Source organism: Lemur catta, chromosome 12, assembly GCF_020740605.2.
Source record: "Lemur catta isolate mLemCat1 chromosome 12, mLemCat1.pri, whole genome shotgun sequence".
NCBI classification, from domain to species: Eukaryota; Metazoa; Chordata; class Mammalia; order Primates; family Lemuridae; genus Lemur; species Lemur catta.
In genome coordinates this window covers 47,384,204-47,406,971 of record NC_059139.1, presented here as the reverse complement: position 1 = coordinate 47,406,971, position 22,768 = coordinate 47,384,204, and the positions used below count along the sequence as shown (strand labels likewise).

The 22,768-nt window shown below is 33.7% G+C and overlaps 1 protein-coding gene across 3 annotated transcripts in view; it reads left to right on the top strand.

Moving 5' to 3' along the window:
* FAM169A (family with sequence similarity 169 member A) overlaps positions 1-18,408 on the top strand; it is a 62,952-nt gene extending 44,544 nt beyond the window's left edge. For 2 of the 3 annotated variants that reach the window (XM_045566403.1, XM_045566401.1), the window contains exons 6-13: positions 1,712-1,891; positions 5,958-6,086; positions 6,588-6,700; positions 9,702-9,741; positions 10,196-10,346; positions 13,464-13,620; positions 16,715-16,918; positions 17,770-18,408. In XM_045566403.1, coding sequence (XP_045422359.1) covers positions 1,712-1,891; positions 5,958-6,086; positions 6,588-6,700; positions 9,702-9,741; positions 10,196-10,346; positions 13,464-13,620; positions 16,715-16,918; positions 17,770-18,318 — 1,523 coding nt within the window. In that variant the 3' untranslated portion in view covers positions 18,319-18,408. The remainder of the gene's footprint in view (positions 1-1,711; positions 1,892-5,957; positions 6,087-6,587; positions 6,701-9,701; positions 9,742-10,195; positions 10,347-13,463; positions 13,621-16,714; positions 16,919-17,769) is intronic. The other variant, XM_045566402.1, reaches the window with a different exon arrangement.
* The last annotated feature ends 4,360 nt before the right edge of the window (positions 18,409-22,768 follow it).

Here is a 22,768-nt window from a genome sequence, read left to right as displayed (position 1 = left end):
GATAGACATTAGTGGTACTCAGCATTTGAATAAATTGCAGAAGTCTTGGGGGTGGATAAAATTACCCAAAGAGGGAATATAGAAAGAGAAGAAGGCCAAAGATAGAACTTTGAGAAATGTAAACATTCAATCTATCATGTGCAGTGCTAAATTTAATTTCATTTGAGTTAATAAATTTCATGAAAACTTGACCTAAGGTAGCAGGTTGTGATTTTTGCTTTACCATGTAATTTTGCTGCTGTCTGCAGCTATTGATGTATCTTAAGAATCTCCGGTAACATTGGAAGTTTTTATTCACTTTATTTAATTGCATTTATGAGCCAAACCCTGGAGAGTAGAAGTATGTAAGGTGAAGGCAAAGCAAGAGAACCAGCATGATTTTTTGAAATGAACATGTACATGTCAAGTAAATAGTAGAAGAACTTCAGACTTTGTGAGCGCTGCTTGTTCCATAAATTGACTATTTTAACAGTAGTCTTAGATGCTGGAATTTACCCTTTCTCTACTGAAAGGAATGTTTCTGTGAAAAGAGGAAAAAATTCAACTTATGGGAAATTTCCTTCATACAATTAACTAGTATTCCTTTGTAAAGAACGCAAAGCATGTACAATAATAAGCAACCATAGATCTCTGACTTTGTATTGAGAACTAGAACTAGATAGTGCTTTCTGTTCTCATTCATTTTTGCTTTGATGTTATGTTAATCAACCAATTAAATAATATGATCAGTAAATTGATTTGTGAGATGTTTGTTTCCTGACATTTTGTTTCTGATTTGAACTACATTGTTAGGATTATCCAAAATCATATGAATAATCTGACAAGAAAAATTATTTCATTTGAGGCAGAAAGGGGTAGAATATTGACTGATAACTATGAATTCTAAAATTAATAGAAAGTGGGGAAACCACAACATGTGCCCTCAACTTGTAAATTATCTTAAGACATATTAAAGGAGCTAATATATCTGTTTGGATGTTCAGAACCCAAATATACAGCAGGGTTCTTAAAAGACAAATTAGCGTGGCTGTGTATAATAAGGAGAGACATACTTAGATAACTACAGATTATTTTTGCTGTTTAACTTTAAACATGTAAGATATATTTAGAATGAAATCCACAGGAAAAATGTTTGCTGATTTAGCCATTTCTAAGACACATGTTTCCAATTAGTCCTTAAAAATTTGGAGAACTAATTCACTTCTTTACCATCATAAAGTAGATAAAAATAAAATGGTACTCATAAAGAAATAAGTAAAGGGAAAAGATGAATGTTCAGGTACTAAGGTTAGAATTAAATACTTTATGTATTCTAAACTCTATACAGTCATCAAATATTCTGAATTTGAAATTTTAATAGTTGGTAAGTTTTAAAGTTGCACAAGTCTACAAACAGTGGTAGTATATATAATACATATAGTCAAGTATTTGACTTTCAGAAAATGATAATGAGCTATTTATTTAGCCTTTATTAGATAATACTGTTGGCAAATGTAAGATACATAGCTCTTTTCCTTATCACATGTATACATTGTGATGTCTAATAACAGCTTGAAAACACTTTATGTTACAGAATTTACATTTCTTTAACATTCTTCTTGATGTAGGAAAAAAAACTAAACATTTTTAGAAAGATGTTAACTTGTGTTCACTGAATTATATATATATCTGAATGTGAAAAATTGTTGGGTTTCTGTTCTCATTACTGCAGGAAGCATATGTGCCTCATTTCTTACCCAAAGTTACCAACTGCCAGTTCTTGATACAATGTTTCTAAGAAAGAAATATCGAGGTAAAGATTTTGGGCTTCATATGCTGGAAGACTTTGTTGACTCCTTTACAGAAGATGCGCTGGGCTTGCGGTATCCACTGTCTTCTCTCATGTATACAGGTAAATGGTCTAAGTTAAAAAATGTTAAACTTGTCTCAGTCTTACTTCTGACTTGTTTCTCCATGATATTGTAATTGTGTATATGTCAAAATTAAGTAAATTTCAGCTGGACATGGTGGCTCATGCTGAAGCGGGAGAATCACTTCAGGCCAGGAGTTGGAGACCAGCCTGGGCAATATAGTGAGACCCTGTCTCTAAAAAAAAATAAAAATTATTTTGAAATTAAAAAAAAAAAATTAAGTAAATTTGGAATCTTTGGCTCTTTAGGGCTTAATTTTGCAAATGTGCCCCTGTCTAATGTATATGGCTTTTTGGGGGTGTGTGGTAGCTTTTAAAAAAACTTAGATATAATTTACATAACCATAAAATTCACCCTGTTAAAGTGTGCAATTCAGTGGTTTTTAGTATACTCACAGTCATGCAAGCATAGCCACTAATTCCAGAACATTCTCATCACCCCAAAAAGAAACCCTGTACCAATTAGCAGTCACCATTATTCCCCATTCCATCCTTCCTCCAACCCCAGGGAACCACTAAGCTATTTTCTCTATGGATTTACACATTCTGAACGTTTCATGTAAATGGAATCATACAGCATGTGGCTTTTTGTGTCTGGCTTCTTTCACTTAGAATGTTTTCAAGGTTCATAAATATTTATACCATCAATTAGTACTTAATTTCTTTTTATGACTGAATAATATTCTATTGTATGGATATATTATATTTTGTTCCAAAGTGATTATACCATTTTATATTCCCATAAACAACATATGAGAGTTGCAGTTTCTTCACATCTTTGCCAACATTTGTTATCTGTATTTTTTATTATAGCCATCCTAGTAGATGTGAAGTGGCTTCTCAGCATAGTTTTGATTTGCATTTGATGTTCAGCATCTTTTCATGTGCTATTGGCCATTTGTATATCTTCTTTGGAGAAATGTCTATTCAGATCTTCTGACTATTTTTTCTTTGGATTATTTGTCTGTGGTAGCTTTTTAAATTAATCATGACCAAAAAAGTTTCAAACATACAAAAAGGTATAAAGAATAAGATAATAAATACTCATGTACCATTCATGACAAATGGATTGTTACCAGTACAGTTGAAGCATCCTGTGTACTCCCACACAGTTTGACTCCCTTCCTTCTTTGGGATAAGGACCATCCCCATTTTGTCATTAATTTTTCCGATGCATTTTTTAGACTTTTAATACATATTTATGTATCCTCAAATGATATATTTTTTCATATTTAAAAACTATATAAATGTGTACTGTATGAATTCTTCTGCATTTTCCTTGCTTTACTCAATCTTTATGTTTGTGAGATTCATCCATGTGGATTCATGTAGCTCTAGTCATTGATTTTTAGTGCTGTGTAGTATTCCATTTATGGATATACCATTTGGCGATGTTTTTAAAACCATTAGTGGATTTATTTTTCCATTTATGGAAAGATCATACAACTGATTTTTTCTTGATCAAGTAAGATTTAATCCCAGAAAGTAATTAATTTGGAAACTTTTATAAAATATAATTTATTATTCATTTCATCGTAGCAATATAGTTCATCAAATATTTTTGATATTTCTTAACATGATAGGTAAAAAGTGTTATTGGGATAGCATCTTAAAAACATACTTTATTAAGTTATAATTTATATACAATAACATGTTCTTATTTTAAGTGTACATTTTGATGACTTCTGACATACGTATAGACCCTTGGTATCACAGACACCATCTAGATGTACCATACTTTCATTGTTCCCCAAAGTTCCCTTTGTCCATCCATCTCCTAGCTTCCTTCCCCTCCAAACTCCTGGCTCCAGGCAAGCAGTGATCTGCTTTCTTTTAATACAGATTAGATTTTACTTTTCTAGAATTTCATTAAAAAATGGAAGTATACAGTATATATACTTCTGTGTCTGACATTTTATTTTTGAGATTCATTGATGTATGTCTCAATAGTTCATTCCATTTTTATTGTTGAGTATTCCTCATTTGTATGGTTATACCACAGTTTATTTGTTTGCCTGTTGATAAACATTTGGTTTCTTTCCCTTTTTTGGCTATAATGAATAAGGCTACATGATGTTTTCATTTCTTTGGAGCAAACACATAGTTTTTCTTTGGGATAATTTTGTCTTTAGAATTCAAGTTTAGAAATTCTTTATATTCTCTGAGTACTAATCCTTTGTTATATTCTCAATTTCTCCCAATCTGCGTCTTTCTGTTATCATTTTCATATAGAGCTATGCAGTCCAATACAGCAGCCCCTAATTTAAATATAAGTTTAATTAATATCAAATAGAATTATAAGTTCAGTTTCTCAGGAGCCACATGTGGCTGGTGGCTACTGTATTGGACAGTGCTGATATAGGACATCCCTATCACAGAAAGTTCTGTTGCATAAGCCTGATATAAAAGGTTTTAAATCTTAGCAATCAAGTTTATCATGATTTTTCATTATAGACTGTGATTTTTAAATCTTTTATTAAGAAAGCCCTCAGAACCCTAATGTCCTAGAGGTACTCTCCTATGTTTTATTTTAAACATTTTGCTTTTCACATAGTCTTAGAAACCATCTAGAATTTATTTTTATGAATGATATTGACGTGAGGTTGAGATCTGACTTTATTTTTTTCTATATAGATTTTTATTTCAGCACCCTTATTTTAATAGTTTATCCATTCTCTGTTGAAATGTAATGCTTCTTTTGTCATTTGCCAAGTTCTAACGTATGTGTGATTCTTCCTGGTGGGGCGTTTTTTAATTTTTTTGGTATTTTCTATTTCTCCCCTGTTTGTATATCCATATGTCAAGACCAGATTGTTTTAATTACTGTGGTTTTTATAATTTTTTGGTATCTACTTGGACAAGTCCTTATTCTTATTTTTCTTCTTAGAACTGATCTGCCTATTCTTTTCCTTTTTTTGTGTTTTTTTTTTTAATTTTAATTTTTTTTTTTTGAGACAGTCTCGCTCTGTTGCCCAGGCTACAGTGCCGTGGCGTCAGCCTAGCTCACAGCAACCTCACACTCCTGGGTTCAAGCAATCCTCCTGCCTCAGCCTCCCGAGTAGCTGGGACTACAGGCATGTGCCACCATGGCTGGCTAATTTTTTTCTATATATATTTTTAGCTGTCCAGATAATTTCTTTATAATTTTAGTAGAGATGGGGTCTCGCTCTTGCTCAGGCTGGCTTTTTTTTTTTTTTTTTTGAGACAGAGTGTCACTTTGTTGCCCTGGCTAGAGTGAGTGCTGTGGCGTCAGCCTAGCTCACAGCAACCTCAAACTCCTGGGCTTAAGCGATCCTACTGCCTCAGTCTCCCGAGTAGCTGGGACTACAGGCATGCGCCACCATGCCCGGCTAATTTTTTCTATATATATTTTTAGTTGGCCAGTTAATTTCTTTCTATTTTTAGTAGAGACGGGGTCTCGCTCTTGCTCAGGCTGGTCTCGAACTGCTGACCTCGAGCGATCCACCCACCTCAGCCTCCCAGAGTGCTAGGATTACAGGCGAGAGCCACCACGCCCAGCCCTAGGTTGGCTTTTTTTGTATTTTTAAAAATTGATGTATAATAGTTGTGCATACTGAATATTTTTTCTTATTCTTTGTCCTTTCATTTTGAATTTGGGATTAAGTTTGGTCAAGTGTCATTAAAAAATAAATTCTGTTGGGATTTTGTTTGGAATTGCATGGAATTTACAGGTTAATTTGGTGAGAATTAGTGTTTTTATGCTGTTGAGTCTGGCAGTCTTTTTATTCAGTTCTTCTGTTATGTCCTTCAGTAACATTTAATAATTTTGCCTTTAAAGTTGAAGCACATTTTTATTAGGGTTATTATTATTTGGTCATGCTAAAACTCTCATTTGGTATTTTATTAACAATTTTTATTCATAAATGAGACTGTTGTATCCTTTTCTCGAGTTGCCTTGGTGTTGTTTTGGTATCAAGGTTATGCGATCCCCATTAAGAGAGTTGGGCAGCCTACTTTCTATCTTCTTTCTGTTTTTCAAAACAGTTGATATTTGGGATTTCTAGAAAATTCTAAATGTGTTTTTCAGCTTGCAAGCAGTACTTTGAAAAGTATCCAGGAGACCATGAACTCCTTTGGGAGGTTGAAGGTGTTGGACACTGGTACCAGCGAATACCGGTCACCAGAGCGCTACAGAGAGAAACACTTAAAATTCCAGGTAAGAATGTTTTCAGTTTGAATGCAAGTCCAGTTTAAAAAGCAGTGGCTAATAATGATTGTGACTTACAGTCTGGAGTAGTGTTGTATTATAATGTGATCTTTCTAGTAACAGACCCTCTTGTCTAAAGTTTGAATTTTTATTGTGTATTGACTTTGGAGTCACTAATAAGGAGACGCCAAATAGCCCACTTGAATGTAACAGCCCAATAAGAATTGGTGGGTAAGAAATAAAGACATTCCTAAAACAGCATAGAATAGGCATCAGGGGATCAAAGGTAGCACCTACTCATATATCTCTCCCCAAAGTCACTAAATCCTTATAACTATCTAACACTCTGTATAATGACAAGGTTTCACTATAAGATATTGGTGAGGGAATATCTCAAACCTAGATGTTCTATACCATTCTGTCCCGGGTACTATTCAGAGCTTTTATGAATGTTACAGTTAAAACCAAATACTGATTGGGTTATAATTTTTAAAATTCTTCTATACATAGCAGTTTCTCAAATTGAACCTAAAAGACCTATGTCTGGAGAATATGGTCCCACACCTGTTCCAGAATATGAAGCAGGAGCTGAAGACAATCAGTCTAGTGAGATTCCTCTAACTGTAGGTACACTGTATGTTTATTGTAGGAAATAATAATTTTTGTGTTTTTTAAAAATAAGTTGAGTTTATATTTAAATTTTAAATGTTATAGTTCATTCAACAAGCTTCTGTAATTTCTTTTTGTTAGTTTTTCTGGCATCTTCTGTATAATTGATTATTAAAGACTTAATTTTCTTAGAAAAATAATTTTAATGATGTTGATATTAAAATATTAATGATGTTAATGGTATTAAAAGATAAAGGTAATTTAGAATATACATAAAATAATATAGAAGAAAATAAAAACCTGTAATCCCACTATTCAGATATAGCTACTGATAACATTTTGATATATGTATTTAATATTATAAAACATATATCTGTACACTTCATTTTTGTTTTTATTGTCTTCAGCTGCTTCCAACTGCTTTTCTCAGTTAATATAATATTGGTAGCATTTTCTATGGCATTACTGTTTTCAAACATGATTGTTAAATAGCACACTATTACCTATTTTATGTAAGTACCATCATTTATTTCCTTAACATAGGATACTTAAATTTTTTACATTTTTAAGTGGTACAGAAACAAACACATTTATACACAATTCTTTGTGCATATGTAATTATTATTCTGCACATATGCATTAATTTCTAGAAGTGGAATTATTAGTAGGTCAAAGATTATGAAATTATTGTGGAAAGTGTGAGTGTGTATATGCTAGGTCTTTGTAGAATGCAGCGCACTTTGCAAATACCAGATATTCTGAAAGTAGACAGGCAGATCCCATTAGTGAACTCCATAGGACTTACCAGGTCCTTTTCTAGAACCTGGTGGTTCTTATGGGGTACTTGATAATTACCCAAAATATGGGCCCATTAATGGGATTCTAGAAATCTATTTTTATTCAAGGTTTTATTGTGATGGCATTTATTATAGTTGTATTTTTGTACGTAAGTATCTGAGCTTATTCTTAGTGTTAAATATGCCTATGTAAATGCATAGGCATTTCAGAGATAAGTGCTCTGGAGAATTATTTGTGCTGCTTATTTTGTGTTTTAATTAGCATGAGAGTTGACTATATTTGAATGAAAAAATTTTAAACATTTTTAAGAATAACATAAATAATATAATTATATATAAAACGTCAGATTTTTTGTTTTTATTTTTTCTACATTTGGAACTTCACACTTCAGAATAAGCTCTTGTTCTGTTATAGTCCAGATTCCTCAGATATACACAGATTCATTTAGTATTGGCCAGATATCATAAAATCAAGGAAAGTAGAAAGTCTGTTTTTCCCATAATGTAATGAGGGTAATCATTTACTTTAATATTAAGGCACATAATTTTAAATGTGTCATTTGAGTGAGGATGTATTATAGTGGCACCATTTTATAAGGTTGACAGCATAAATTAAATTAGAGCTTAGACTCTAACCTAATTAAATTAAATTAGATTTTTGGGGCCTAACCTAATTAAATTAGATTTCATAAAATCATATTCTTCACATTACTTTAATGTTTTAATAGTTCAAGGAAAATGTTTATTTCTTACATTAAATGATTTACTTTATGTGTTCTTTTTATCATCATCAGTAACCACAGGAGGAAGTAGTTTGTTTCTTTCAACTACATGATTTATTTTTTAGGTGATGATGGTATTTTTATCTGCTTTTTCCTAAAACATATTTCTCTTATGATACTTTTTGTTCCATTTATTTATTCATCTTTATATCTTATCTATTTCTAGTTGAACTACAGGCTTCTTTGAAGATAAGATTTTTATCATATCATCTGTCACTGTTGCTCCCTCATTTGTGCTCTATAAATAGAGCTTGTTGAAGTCTATGTGCCTAGCATATACAAGGGTTTTAGTAACCCTATAATGGATGGGTGGTGGCTTATATAATAAAGTAGGTGCTGTGGCAAACACTGGACATAAAGATACGGTTCTTATACACATGGGAGAACTAGATGGTTCATTGTTGGAAACAGATATGTAAACAGAATATGCTACAGGATGATAATTGCCTTAATTATTATAGCAAGTGATGGGAGGCCCATAGCAGAGCATGACTTTTAAAGGGTGGGAGTTCTAGGACAAGAGTTGTCAGGGCATTCCAGAGGATAGCATATTAAAAAAAAAAATACAGAGGTGTGAAAGGAAATGGCATGTTTGATATGAAAGAGGAATGTGGTAATGAAGAGGTCGAGAGTTTGTATTCTAGGCAGTGATAGATCATTAAAATTTTTTTTTTTAAAGCAAGGGAGTGGCACACTTTGTGATTTGGAAGTATCACTCAGTCATCAGAGTGGAAGAGATTAGATGGGGTGTTATTAGAGGGATACCAGTGAGGAGGCTATTGGAATAGTTCAGGTTAAAGATAATAAAGGCCTGAACTAAAATGGCAATACAAAGGACAGAGCAGTTTTGAGAGATTCTTCAGTTAAAATTGACAGGCTTTGTGATTGATTAAATGAGGAAGAGGAAGAAATCATTACTGCCTCACTAGTTTCTGGCTGGAACAACTGACTGAATTGTTATTGCCATTAACCAAGATAGGGGATAATGTTTGGGAAAGATAAAGTTTATTTTGGGAAAGGTTGGATGTGAAATTGGGTGGGACACCCACCGGGAGACATTTCATTAGAAATAGAGCTTTGAAAATCAAGAAGTTAGGGAGCTTAAGGTATATATTTGGATTCATCAGCAAATAGATGTTGAAGTTAAGTTGGTAGGTTAAAAAGTAAAGGCAGAGTATATGGACTGAAAAGAGAAGATGGCTAAGGACAGAACACTAGGACAAGGCCATTATATCCCACTGTAACCTATTGGATGGCTTGCATATGTTCTTAGCCTTATAATTAACTGAAGCTTTGTTTTTAAAGTAAATTTTCTTAACAAAAATGTTACTTGAAAAACATTTTAAAAGTTTTTCTTTAAAGATGTGAATGAAACAGATTGACAGGTAGAAAAAATAGTCTAAAACTTTAGGTTTTAATCTATATCTCTATTTTAGATTGATTCTCTAAAAGATGCCTTTGCAAGTACTTCTGAAGGTAAGAAATTCAGCTGATCTATCAGTAAGTGAGACATTTTGAATTAAGGCTGTGTGTGTGACTTATCCAGCTGTAAAATCTAGATCTGGGTTCTAATGCTACCACTGCACTGATTTTGCTACGTGAACATTGAGTAAGCTATTGTACCTCTCTTTTCCTCATTTCCTTACCTGTAAGATGGGAGAGAATGTAAATGAAAATGCAAAAAGCAGTTTTGCAAAGCTCAAGGTAACATGGAAATGTGAGGAATGAATATTGACAAAGTTATTTTATAGTGTAGAAAAAGACATAAATTATAAAATAATTTTCTTAGCCTAACGTAAGCAAGGGAAGGGCAAACCTATATGATGGAAGGGAATATATGTAAACTAGCGTAGTTCTTGCATTTCTCTGTCTTGTATTAGGTAATCCTTTGAATGCATAGTCAAGTACAGTTTTGCCATTTTCTCCTCAGGTCATGATAAAACGCCTGTTTCTACTCGTACTCGCAGTAGTCATCTAAAGCGGCCAAAGATTGGAAAACGGTTTCAGGATTCTGAATTTAGTAGTTCTCAAGGTGAAGATGAAAAGACTCCCCAGACTTCATGTACAGCTTCAATCAACAAGTAAATAATTTCTTATATTACTCTCATTATTTTGTTTATTCTTATTTTCATAGTATTTAGCATTTAAGGTAGAGGCTATTATTGCATTGTTTGTGTGACAAATGACCTTGGTATAGAAGTTTGTATTTGAATTCTTCTGTAAGATTACTGGTTATTTGCTTCCTAGTGGTGGCAACTTGGTAGTGTTACAGGGAGAAGTTGTTAGTAAGAGAGTGGTATAAACTCACTATTTAATCTCTCGTGTGAAAATCCAGGAGTATATCCTAGTGATTATATTATCCCAAATGAGTCATTATTGCCAACTTCAAATTTGATTTTTTAGTAATGGTGAGGTTTAGTCAACTTTTAAAAACCTTCAATTTTACTTTATTAATTGATTCATTTACTGGGCCATTGGATATAATTTATAAATTAGGGCTAACCACAAATAGTGCAGTCAATTCCTCTGGGAATTTAGTAGCCAAACTGAATCAACAGAATACTTGGGTCAAAACTTTAGCCTTTAATTAAGCCAGGCATGGTGGTGTGTGCCTATAATCCCAGATACTCGGGAGGCTGAGGCAGGAGGATTGCTTAAGGCCAGGAGTTGAAGACCAGCCTGGGCAAACATAGCAAGACCCTGTCTCTAAAATAATAAAATAAAAATCTTTATCCTCTGTCTTTTTTTGAATGTTAAGGCAAGATTCTAAATTTTATAATAAAATTAGACTTCTGCTAATAGTTTTGCCAATTGTTTTTGAATCAACCATTTAGTTAATTCATAACTTTGCTGTTTTAGCTGTCAAATTATTTTACTAAGGTGGAGAATTCTGTAACTATGCTAATTTCGTTATGTAAATAATTTTAAATTGGGGTAATTAAATATGTAAATGTTTTATTTTGGTGAAAAATTCACAGTGTTAAAGGCAAATATAAGTAAATATTTAAATCTAGAAATTTGCAAAAAGAATAAGAGTTTACATAACTGGTTTTCTCACTGAGCAATATTTTGATATAGTACCCTTTTTAGGAGGAAATATATCAATTCCGGAATTAATGTGGAATTTTGTTTACTTTTCATAAATAGAACAGTAAGACTAAATGCTTGAATATTTCCTCAGACTTAGGAAGAACAAACATCATCTTTGCCCTTGAAGAATTGACTGCCTAGTGGTAAAGACAGACATTTACACAGTTAAGAACACTGTAAGGTAGAGAATGCTGTGAATGCAGACGAGAGACTGATTGGTTCTAACTGAGGGAATGAAGAGATTTGGCTTTTGGCCCAGGGCTTCAAAGATAAGTAGAAACTCAACATAGTTGGGAGAGAAGACTTTCTACTGTAAGGGTCCACCAGGTATGGTGTGTAGGCCAAATGTGGCCTGCCACCTGTTTTTATAAACGAAGTCTTATTGTAAGACACTCATGCTCATTAAATTTATGTATTTGTTTTATTATAGTTGCTTTTACATTACAGTGACAGAGATGAATAGTTGGAACAGAGACCACTTGGCCCACAAAGCCTAAAGGAAAAGTTTACTGACCCCTTATCTACACCAGGGATGTCCAATAGAACTTTCTGCAATGATGGAAATGTTTTGTATTTGCGCTTCTCAGTATAGTAGCCACTAGCCAGTGTGCCACTTGAGTACTTGAAGAACTGAATTTTTTATTTCATTTAATTTTAATTAGTTTAAATGTAAAATAGTGACATGTGTCATTTGGCTACTGTATTAGTAAAAGAATAACCTGAACAAAGCTAGGAGGAATATTGATAAGGATAACTGATGTATAAGATAAATAAAAATACAAGTATCTGGTCATGCATGTTAACCTTGAAAGGAGATACATTTTATTCACTGAACTTATAGAGAACCAGCAGAAGTTTCTGAGCTGGGCTGTCACAGGTGTAAATAATGTGTATTAGAAAGTGAGCTCTGGCTGGGTGCGGTGGCTCACGCCTGTAATCCTAGCACTCTGGGAGGCCAAGGCGGGAGGATCACTTGAGCTCAGGAGTTCGAGACCAGCCTGAGCAAGAGCGAGACCCCGTCTCCACTATAAATAGAAAGAAATTAGCTGGACAACTAAAAATAGAAAAAATTAGCCGGTCATGGTGGCGCATGCCTGTAGTCCCAGCTACTCGGGAGGCTGAGGCAGGAGGATCGCTTGAGTCCAGGAGTTTGAGGTTGCTGTGAGCTAGGCTGAAACCACGGCACTCTAGGCCAGGCAAGAGAATGAGACTCTGTCTCAAAAAAAATAAAGAAAGTCAGCTCCTAAAGCCTTGAAGATGTACTGCAAGTCTGAAGATGAGTTGGGAAACAGTTACAGGGATCCAGGGAGAACTGGGGCCTGAAGCAGGGCTGTGAAAATGGGAATAGAAAGTTAGGGATATGTTTGAAAGGCATTTTGGGGGTTGAACTAAACCATATAAATTTTTTGTTTGTTTGTTTGTTTGTTTTTGAGACAGGGTTTCGCTCACCCAGGCTAGAGTGCTGTGGTGTCAGCCTAGCTCAAAGCAACCTCAAACTCCTGGGCTCAAGCGATCTTCCTGCCTCAGCCTCCCAAGTAGCTGGGACTACAGGCATGCGTTACCACATCCGGCTAATTTTTCTACTTTTTGTAGAGATAGGGTCTCGCTCAGGCTGGTCTTGAACTCCTGACCTCAAGTGATTCTCCCACCTCAGCCTCCCAGAGTGCTAGGATTACAGGCGTGAGCCACCTTTCCTGGCCTAAACCATATGATTTATTGTTCAAACTGACATTTCTGAGAATGAAAGGGGCATTAATAATTATGCCAGTATCCATAATTATGGACAAAAGTCTATAAACTGGTACTGCACCAGGTAAACTGTGATATATGTTCATCTAACAGAATGAGATTCAATAAGATATGGATAGAATTAAAAGGAGGGTCTAGTTAACATGATTGAGAAGATGGTGATGTTATTAATTGAACCAGAGAACAAGGTGGGAAAGAGAACAAGTTTACAAGTGGATGAAGAGATTGGTTTTAAAATCTGAAGTTGTTAACTGAACATAGTTGATTCTCTAAAATATTACTTTGTTAAGAAAGGATTCCTGGAATTTTATATTCATCCTTAATAAAACAAGTAAGAATGGTTTTTTTCGGTTTTCTAGACTGGAGTCTACTGCACGCACATCAGAGAGCTCAGAAGAATTCTTGGAAGAAGAACGCGAACAGAGAGTGATTGAATTTGAAGATGAAAGCGGTGATAAAGATGCACAGCCAGCACCAGAAACCCACCCACACTTAGAGAAGCAAGATGGTAAAAAGGTGCGACTATAATGAATGGAAGTAAATTAAATTTTTAACTTTCTTAATCCTATTGTTAGGCAAATATAATGATGTATTTTAGAGCCTTAATAGAGATTGTGTTTAGTGTTAAAAAGCACATACTTATTAAGCAAAGTCAAGTACTAGAGTTAGGGAGAGGATAAAGCTACAATTTTAATTATATATTTCTGAATTTATAAAAGTTTGAGTTATATCAAAGATAAAATAGGGGATGTTTAAGTAGTAAGATCCTTCAGTACATTTAAAATATAATTTGTGGAAAACACACTTAAGAACATAAATGATGTGACCATAGTTCTACCTTATAGAACCAATTCGAATGCCTTCAGGTCCAGCAAGCCCCTGTTTTGGTTTGAAGGATAGAAATTAGTTATCCAGGAAAAAAAAATAATTGACCACAATTGATTTTACAAATTCCTGGAAAAATAACTAAACGCTTTTTTTTTTGATAAACCACTAGAAAACAGAGCAGATGTGGTGTCTCATACCTGTAATCCTAGCACTTTGGGAGGCTAAGGTGGGAGGATTGCTTGAGGCTGGGAATTTAGGACCAGCCTGGTCAATATAGCAAGACCCTGTCCCTACAAAAAGTATGGTGGCATGTGCCTGTAGTCCCACCTGAGGCAGGAGGATTGCTTGAGCCCAGGAGTTTGAGGTTTAAATGAACTGTGTTTGGGCAACTGTACTCTAGCTTGAGCAACAGAGTAAAGACTTTGTCTCAAAAAAAATAAATAAACACTAGAAAACAAATAGGCAAACCCTTTGTGACTAAGTAAACTCTTCATCTGGCTTGATTTCTGTAGCTGCAGAAGTACTTTTTCTATCTCTGTCTTCTTTTTTTCTCCTCTCTATCCATTTCCTCTCCTTTCTGTCCCTTTTTTTTTTCCCTTTAGTATCTTTAATCTTTTCCTCTCTACAGATTCCTTATTTCTTCTTTTATATGTACTTAAGTTTCTTGAAAAACCTTTTACTTGTTTGCCAAGTCCAGCCAGCAGGTGAATAAGTGAAACTTTATTACTGGTTTTATTTTCTTAAGTCACTCCTATTCAGCTCCTGTTTCCTCTGCTTCATGAAACTATATATTTAATGGCATTTTTCTTCTGTAGAAAATTGGGAAAATGAAGAAAAGCACACTTTTTAAAAATAGGATTTATATACATCTAGATATTTATGGAAATATATATCTGTGGCATTTTCTGTCTTTTAAAAGCTTAAGATTATACTGTACGTACTTCATATAACCTGTTTCATTTATCCAACGAGACATACACCAGTGACAACTTGGTTTCATTTATCCAACCAGACATACACCAGTGACAACTTCCATTTTAATTGTGATGGCTTTTTTTTTAAACCTGGGTCGACTACTTTCCCTTCCTCAAACTTCTCCAGTCCCCTGGCTTTATTACACTACATTTTGGTTTCTTGATTTTTCTGTCTCTGAAGTTTTATTTTTATTTATTTTTTTACTCTTCCTGCTTTTTCCCACCTTATTGTGGACACTATCATTTTTTGACTTTCTGATCTTTGGTTCATGCTCTCTATTTTGAAAATGCATCCAGTCTAATGTCTTTAATTGTCTCTATGGGGATGATGAATAACTCTAGATCTTCAATATTGATCCAGACTCTAGTCCCATTATGTCATTTGCCTTCTGAATATTTATATTTAGACAAACATCTTCTCTCATATTAAATTCAAAAAAATCTCAAAAATTCTTTCTTAGTATGGCTGAATCGATCATGATCATCCTACCTCCACCCCCCGAGTAGCTGGACTACAGGCATGTGTGCCACTGCACCTGGCCAGTTGTTAAAATTTTTTTTGTAGAGACAGGGTGTCGCTGTGTTGCCCAACCTGAACTTAAACTCCTGGCCTCAAGCCATCCTGCTGTCTTGGCCCCCCAATTAAAAAAATTTTTTTTGTAGAGATTGGGTCTCACTATGTTGCCCAAGCTGGTCTTGAACTCCTGGCCCTACTTTCCTGTTTCTCATCCTTCACTCTGTTCTCAAACCTAAAAGTTGAAGGACTTTTCTCTTCCATTGCTTCTTACTTTTAGTTACTCACAAAAATGTACAAATTAATTTATAAATTTAATTTATACATTTCTCCCACTGTGGTTCTTTTTAAGAGTTTTATTATAATTACTTTCTGTGTGCAATCTATTCTCTACACCATCTGGTATATAATAAAGCATATTTTATAATATACATTTATTATAGAAAATTTTTATTTTAGGAAAAGTTTATTGTAGTTATCTTAGAAAATTTTAGTATAGAAAAATAAAAGTCTCTGATTTCAACATCCCTTTTGGAAAATTATCCCGTATGTGTTAGGGGTCCTGTATAATCTGGCCAAATCTAGTTCTGAATATTCAAGTGCATTAATTTTCTAATTTTAATAATGGTAATAAAGTTCCCCTTAATTATTAGAACGTCACTAGTATCAATTAGAAATATTTGACATTACATTGAAGTAAATTGGCAAACATTAAAAGAATAATTTGAGAAATTGGAGGGCTTGTGTTAATCAAATTGCATTTCTATATTTTAACAATATGACACAAGGAGCAGGATTATTCAGAAATGACTCTGGGTTGAGTGACAATGAGCTAGCTGAGACTGGGGCTCTTCACCCCAGCAGGAAGCAGCAGTCAAATTCAACTTCCCATGAGACAGATAGTACTTCCTTACTGTGGCAAGGTAAACTGCAACATCCCCAGGCCTGAAAGGTTCCAGGTGCTGAACAGCTGGTGTTAAGTAATGAGCAGGACTCCCTCTGGAGCCTTTGTACTGAAAAGGGTCTTCCCATGATTGCCCTATAAGAAGGAAGAACAAGAAGGGTGCTGAGTCTTTTCACTGAATCTCAGACTCACAAGTTTTTTTTCTTTTCCTGACTCTGCCTTATGAGTTTCCCCTTTTCCCCCAGTAAGACTCTCCTTAAACCCATACCTTATAACGTCAGTTTATCTTGAGTCCTGATGCTTGACAGGTAGGGACTGAGAAGGGGCTTACTTTGCATGACAAATAAGTTTGTAATCATGTCCTAATCTCTCCCCCCACCCATGATGTAGGAATCTGAATTAGAGCCTATGAATGGTGAGATAATGGATGATACTCTTAAGACCTCACTTATAACTGAAGAGGAGGACTCCACTAGTGAAGTTTTAGATGAAGAATTAAAACTGCAATCTTTTAATTCCAATGAAGACTCTACAAATCTTGTTCCACTGGTGGTAGAATCTTCAAAACCCCCCGAGGCTGATGCACCAGAAAAGGTAAGGGAGAAATAACCTAATTTTTTGTAAAGTATGCCAGTGTTGGTGATGTGGCAGGATATATCTGCGTCCACCTTAAGATGTACAGTCCTTCAGGAAGATTAACTTTTATGCTAGATTTGATAGTGTAAGAAAGTACAGTTAGTAATATTTCATAAATTCAAATTGTTATGACTTACTTTGTATATTTAGGGAAGTGCTTAGAAAAATGGATAAAGCATTATTTATCAAATATTTTAGTACCTATTGCTTACATAGTCTATGGCCAATACAATAATTTTAATTTGCTTTAATTAGGAAGACAGATTAGATTAGTCGGAAAAAAAACTTGGTAGAGGATTTTAAAATAAATTTAATTTTGTTACTTTTGAATATTCCAATTTATGGCTAAAACAGTATTATATAGCATTATTTTATTAGTGTCTCACCTGAATAAATGAATAAAACTTCCATTGCAATGAAACCATAGTCAAACTTAGTGGATGGCACAGTATCAAGTCCCAAGGGGTACTTGGTTTCTGGCTTCAGTAATACCAGGAAACTAGAAACTTTGAGTTGATTCATGCTTTTGAGGAATCTTGGTAAGAAGTTTAAAGGGTCTCAAGTATACTATTTGAGGTAAAATAATTGCTTTCATTATATGTTTAAGAACTTAGTGTATCCGAATTACCATGTTGAGACAATTTTGAAGAGATAGGGTTGTATTCAGAATATGTACACGAGTGACAAAAGTAACGAATCCTGAATTATTTACATTGTAGTTCAGTGTCATTGCATATTAGTGTCTAGAATAATTTATTTTAGAACTATATTGCAAAAGTTTATTTGTTGACCAGGTTATTTATTTTTAGACCCCACGTATAACTGACTCAGAAACGTTGATAGACGAAGGCCCATCTGATGAAAAGGGGCACACCGAAGAGAAACTGTCCCTGTTTTCAAGAAAGAAAGCACATCTTGGGAGTTCAGACAATGTTGCTACTATCTCAAATGAAGAACGATCTGACACTGGTTTTCCAAACTCTGTGATAGCTGAATTTTCTGAAGAACCGGTCTCTGAGAATTTATCACCCAACACTACTTCTTCATTGGAAGACCAGGGGGAGGAGGGGGTACCTGAGCCCCAGGAAAGATCTACTCCTCTTCCTCAGAGTTCCTTGATAGAGGTTGAACTTGAAGATGTGCCATTTTCACAGAATGCAGGACAGAAGAACCAGTCAGAGGAGCAGTCTGAAGCATCTTCTGAGCAACTGGATCAGTTTACCCAATCAGCAGAAAAAGTTGTGGATAGCAGCTCGGAGGAAATAGAAGTGGAAGTGCCTGTGGTAGACAGGCGAAATTTAAGAAGAAAGGCCAAAGGGCATAAAGGACCTGCTAAGAAGAAAGCCAAGCTGACCTGAATGAAGAAATGCAGATTATAAATCCTCTACTTTGTAACATAATTGTTATTTTTAAAATATGGTAATTAATAAACAGCATGGGACACAGGACAAAAATTTCCAAAATTTCAATTTGAACTTATTTACTATGTATTTTTTCTCTTCCCTTTAGGACCTAGGATTCACCATTCTTTTTAATTTTTCAGGCTATTTTTTGTAAATGCAATTTTTTATTTTTATTAACCATGTTTCAATTTTGGGAAACCAGATCATATTATATTTTCTTTAGCAGGTGAGATATCTGACCATTAATATTTCAAAACGTATAATTAAAAAACTGTGAAAGTAGTAGGCTTTCCATTACTTGTAAGGATCACAGAAATCTTTTATACTAAGGGTTTTAATAGTAAAACTTAGTGAGGGTTCTCAAAGTTTTATCTTAAATATCAAAACTAATCACCATTTTTAAAAATGTAGACATGCCTAAACAAAAATAAGCGTCAGTAAATTAGAATAAATAAAACTTCCAATAAATGAGAGCACAAAAACAGAAACATAATCAAAAGTTTATGAAGATATTTTGGTTTTGGTCTCTTAATCCTAGTTGTAGATGCAGTTTCTTCCATTGACTTCAATGTCTGTGGAAAGGTACATGCAAAATCTGTTTATGACTCATTCTTTCTATCACCTGATATTAACAGTACTGTTAGGGATTTAACAGTGGCATGTGGGCACTAATATAATTATTTAAAATTCCATTTGCAGTATTAGTTTGGTATGGTTTTTTCTCTCTCTGCATATTTACAGATGCTTACAAGCTTAAAAAGTACACTTTCAACATTTAATGAAGTTAAACATCCCACTAATATAATTTAGGGATGTAGTTTAACTGGGACTATCTGGTCCTGATCAGATAGATAAATTAAGCTGGAGATTATACTTTTATCCCTACCCAATTAACATCTGTACTTCGGAAGTGTTAGGCTCCTTCCTAAGGCTTCTCTCCTTAATCCTGCCAGTGCCCTAATTCTAGAGTCTTATTTATATTCCCCTCAGCCTTCATTCACTTCTCCAACTCTCAGAGTTGCTCCCCAGATTATCCTGCCTGCTGGCTTATACCCTTGATACTCATTTTTTGGGTAGGCTTGGAGCTGCACCCCACAGTCTTAGACCTAGATGGCAGGAGTAAAGCTGCCCTAGGAGTTGTAGTTACAAGAGCTTAAATCAAATTGGAGGCTTCAGTTGTCCCTTTGGTCTTGCTCACTCTTGATTTGTGCTGAGTACTGGTTGCAAGCTATTAGTAGTTTGTTATGTGTACGTTGTGTTGCCATGGCAAATGCCTAGGAAAATTTTAAAAACAAAATCCCTGAACTGTTAATTTTTGTATAATTTATTTAAAAATGAATGGAATGGTGGTTCTTAGAATCCAAAGAGAATCTCAAAACAGTCTTACTCTTTGGAAGTATTAAATGTACTCAAATTTGCATTTAATTGGAGAATGTTTTGAGACCATTTAGGCTGTTTTTAAAATAGCCTGATCTTGATCCTTTATGTGAAAGAAATATGTTATGACATTGTGTCATTATTTGAGGTGCTAAGGATTGACACTGAAGGTTTATTCAGTCTGCAGTCATCTGATGTCATGTTGATAAATTTTATTTTGGGATGTTGGTATTTTAGGAAGATCTAATGAGTCAACACCTTTAAGCAAGCAAAATAGTAAACCCTACTAATCATGTAAGATTTTGAACACTTGTATCCTTTGTATTTTTAAATTATTGGTCAGAGGTAAGCCAGATTATTTCATTCTCATTGAAAATTATAGCACTTTGACCATTTATTTTTTTCAACAAATACTCATTAAGTGAAAGAATAAGTATGGCTAATACTAGTGAATCTGTCAAACGTTCATGCTGTTTTATATATTTTATGGGAAACTAGGGAAATAACTAAAGATTCTGTTAAGTAAATTCTTAACCTTTCCATTTTTCATTTCTTAGATTTAAAAACATAACTTTTATATATTTCACTTTTTTATTTGGATTGCTTATTGTTCTGTTTAAAATACTTTCTTTAAACAGGTGTAGTTTTTTAAAGATTGAACTGACAACTCTTGATATGTGAATATAGTTGCTGAGTTTACAAAAAAGACGTTACGATCGCTGGGGACTAACAGTACAAAATTATTCTTAACAGTAAGTGAATTTTAAGCAATTTCAATTTTTTTTGTTCACCACAGAAGAAAACTTCTGTTACAGATTATCTCTGACAGAAAATCTTATTTTGAAGTTTATAGATTGTAGACAGAAAAGGTCACATGGAAAATCTGAACTTCCATGTTCAGTAACTTTGAGTACAGAATTTATAACAAAATTTATCTTAAACCTAAATAAGCTTTATCACATATTTGTAGTTTTTGCAAGGCATTAGAAAAACTTTCAGAATTACAGAGTACTAAAGTATAATTTCAACCAGCTAGTCTAGTTCTTGAGTGTCCAGTCACATTCTACATAATCCTTTGTGAACTGTTTTTTTGTTCGTGGAGAAGGGAGTTCTCCTTTTGTGTACATACATATATATTTCCTTGTGTAATATAAAGCAGATGGTTATTAGCAGAATTTTAGTTCTAAATTATTCACTTGCTAGATATCACAGAAATTTGTATATTTACGAATTTATTATAAAGCTCCTCTACAACTTTTAAAGGTGAGAGTTCTATTATGATTTTTTATGAAATCAAACAGCATGGCTTAGAATGTCAGTCTTCTGCTTAAAATGTGTCTATATTCATGGAGTTTCTATTCAGTGCAGAGATGGTAAAGATAACATCTAGTCATTAATGGTTTACTTTTGGTTCCAGTGACTTTAGAAAAATATTTTGAAGGTTTATGATTGCATCAAGTTGAGCTTTTACCTAAATACCTGCTCTTAATGTTCTGCTTTACCCTTTGGAATTACCTTCTAAGGTTTGGTCACACCAGCAAACTGAAACAGATCTTAATGTAAATAAAGAATTTATACTAACATTACTCATCTGTGTAACAGTATTTTAGAAACAAATTTCTGCCTTGTATGTCCACTAGTAGCAATATTGTGTTTCAGGTGTGATCTAGTCTTTCATGGGTGTGATTAGTTACAGATGTTACGCTTATGTTTTTATACTTAGCATCAAGCTTTCTTTGTACAAGATAGTAATTTCGTACATACTGGTTTCCAAAGAACAAGCAAACTTCATTTCTGTAGTATCCAGCAATTACCTGGAGTCAATTTTTTTCACCTTCTAGAACTTTTCATTCATGTATTACCTATTTTTATCAGTGACAAAATCATTTGTTGAAATCTAATTGTGAGAAAGGTTCAGCTTGTCATCAAGTGATTCTATCATACTGAATGTCATTTCCAAGAACTAGCCTTTCTTTTCCTAAGTATCTGTATGTGTTCTGAAACTTCTACTATATTTATAGAACTTAGAAAAGATATTATTCACAAATGCAAGTCTTACTGGAATATTATGTTTATTTTCTTGGTAGGTTTTTTTTTTAAGTTTAAAAAAGTAGTAATTAAACCTATATTTTGTGATTGTTTCCTGATTTGTGTTTTGAAATTCTTTTTCCCACTTTTGTTTATGAAGATGTGCTTAGATAATGAATTTGTTTAGATACTGAATGATTGTTAAAGGCACAATAAATCACATTGGTTGTATTTTGCAGATAGAGTAAAAAAAAAATAAACAGAATTTAAAACGTGGTGATTATAGATTAATGTAATATATAAACATCATAAAGCTAAAAGCCATAAATGTGTAACACAGATCACAAAAGTGCTTTGACCAAATTAGAACCCTGAAACATGACCTTTTTATATTAGCTAAGTAACTAAGTAAATTATCTTCAGGGTGTCAGTGTAGTCTTTTTTCCCCTTTAAATCATGTACAGAAAATCATAAAAAAATGACAAATTAGAAAGGGTCATTTTGTTTTATATGCACAGAAAATCATAAAAAAGTAACAAATTAGAAAGGATTATTTTGTGTTAATAACACTGTGGCCCCGGGAAAAATTTTTTTTTCCTAGTGTGGCAGTCAATGTGTTAATAATTAATACCATTCTGAAAGTATAAGTTTAGCATATAGAAAAATGCTAACAAAATAGACATTTTAGTATAATTTTTTCATCTTTTTCATGTTTCAAGTAGAAAGTATCGTCCCCAGTAGGTATTACTATATATGGTGAATGAGAGGAAAAAAATGTTTAGAATGCTCATTCATTGACTTACTGTACTCAGAAGTTAAGGATTAATCACAAGTGAAGAGATTTATCTAAGAATTCTGAAGTTTTTCTACTTTAATGTGTGCCTTCTCTCACATACTTTTAGTGTAAATACTTTATAAACTTCAACATTACCATGTGTTAATGCTACATTTTTTAGGATTAATGATGAACAATGCAGTAGAAGAGATTTCAGGTAAGGTC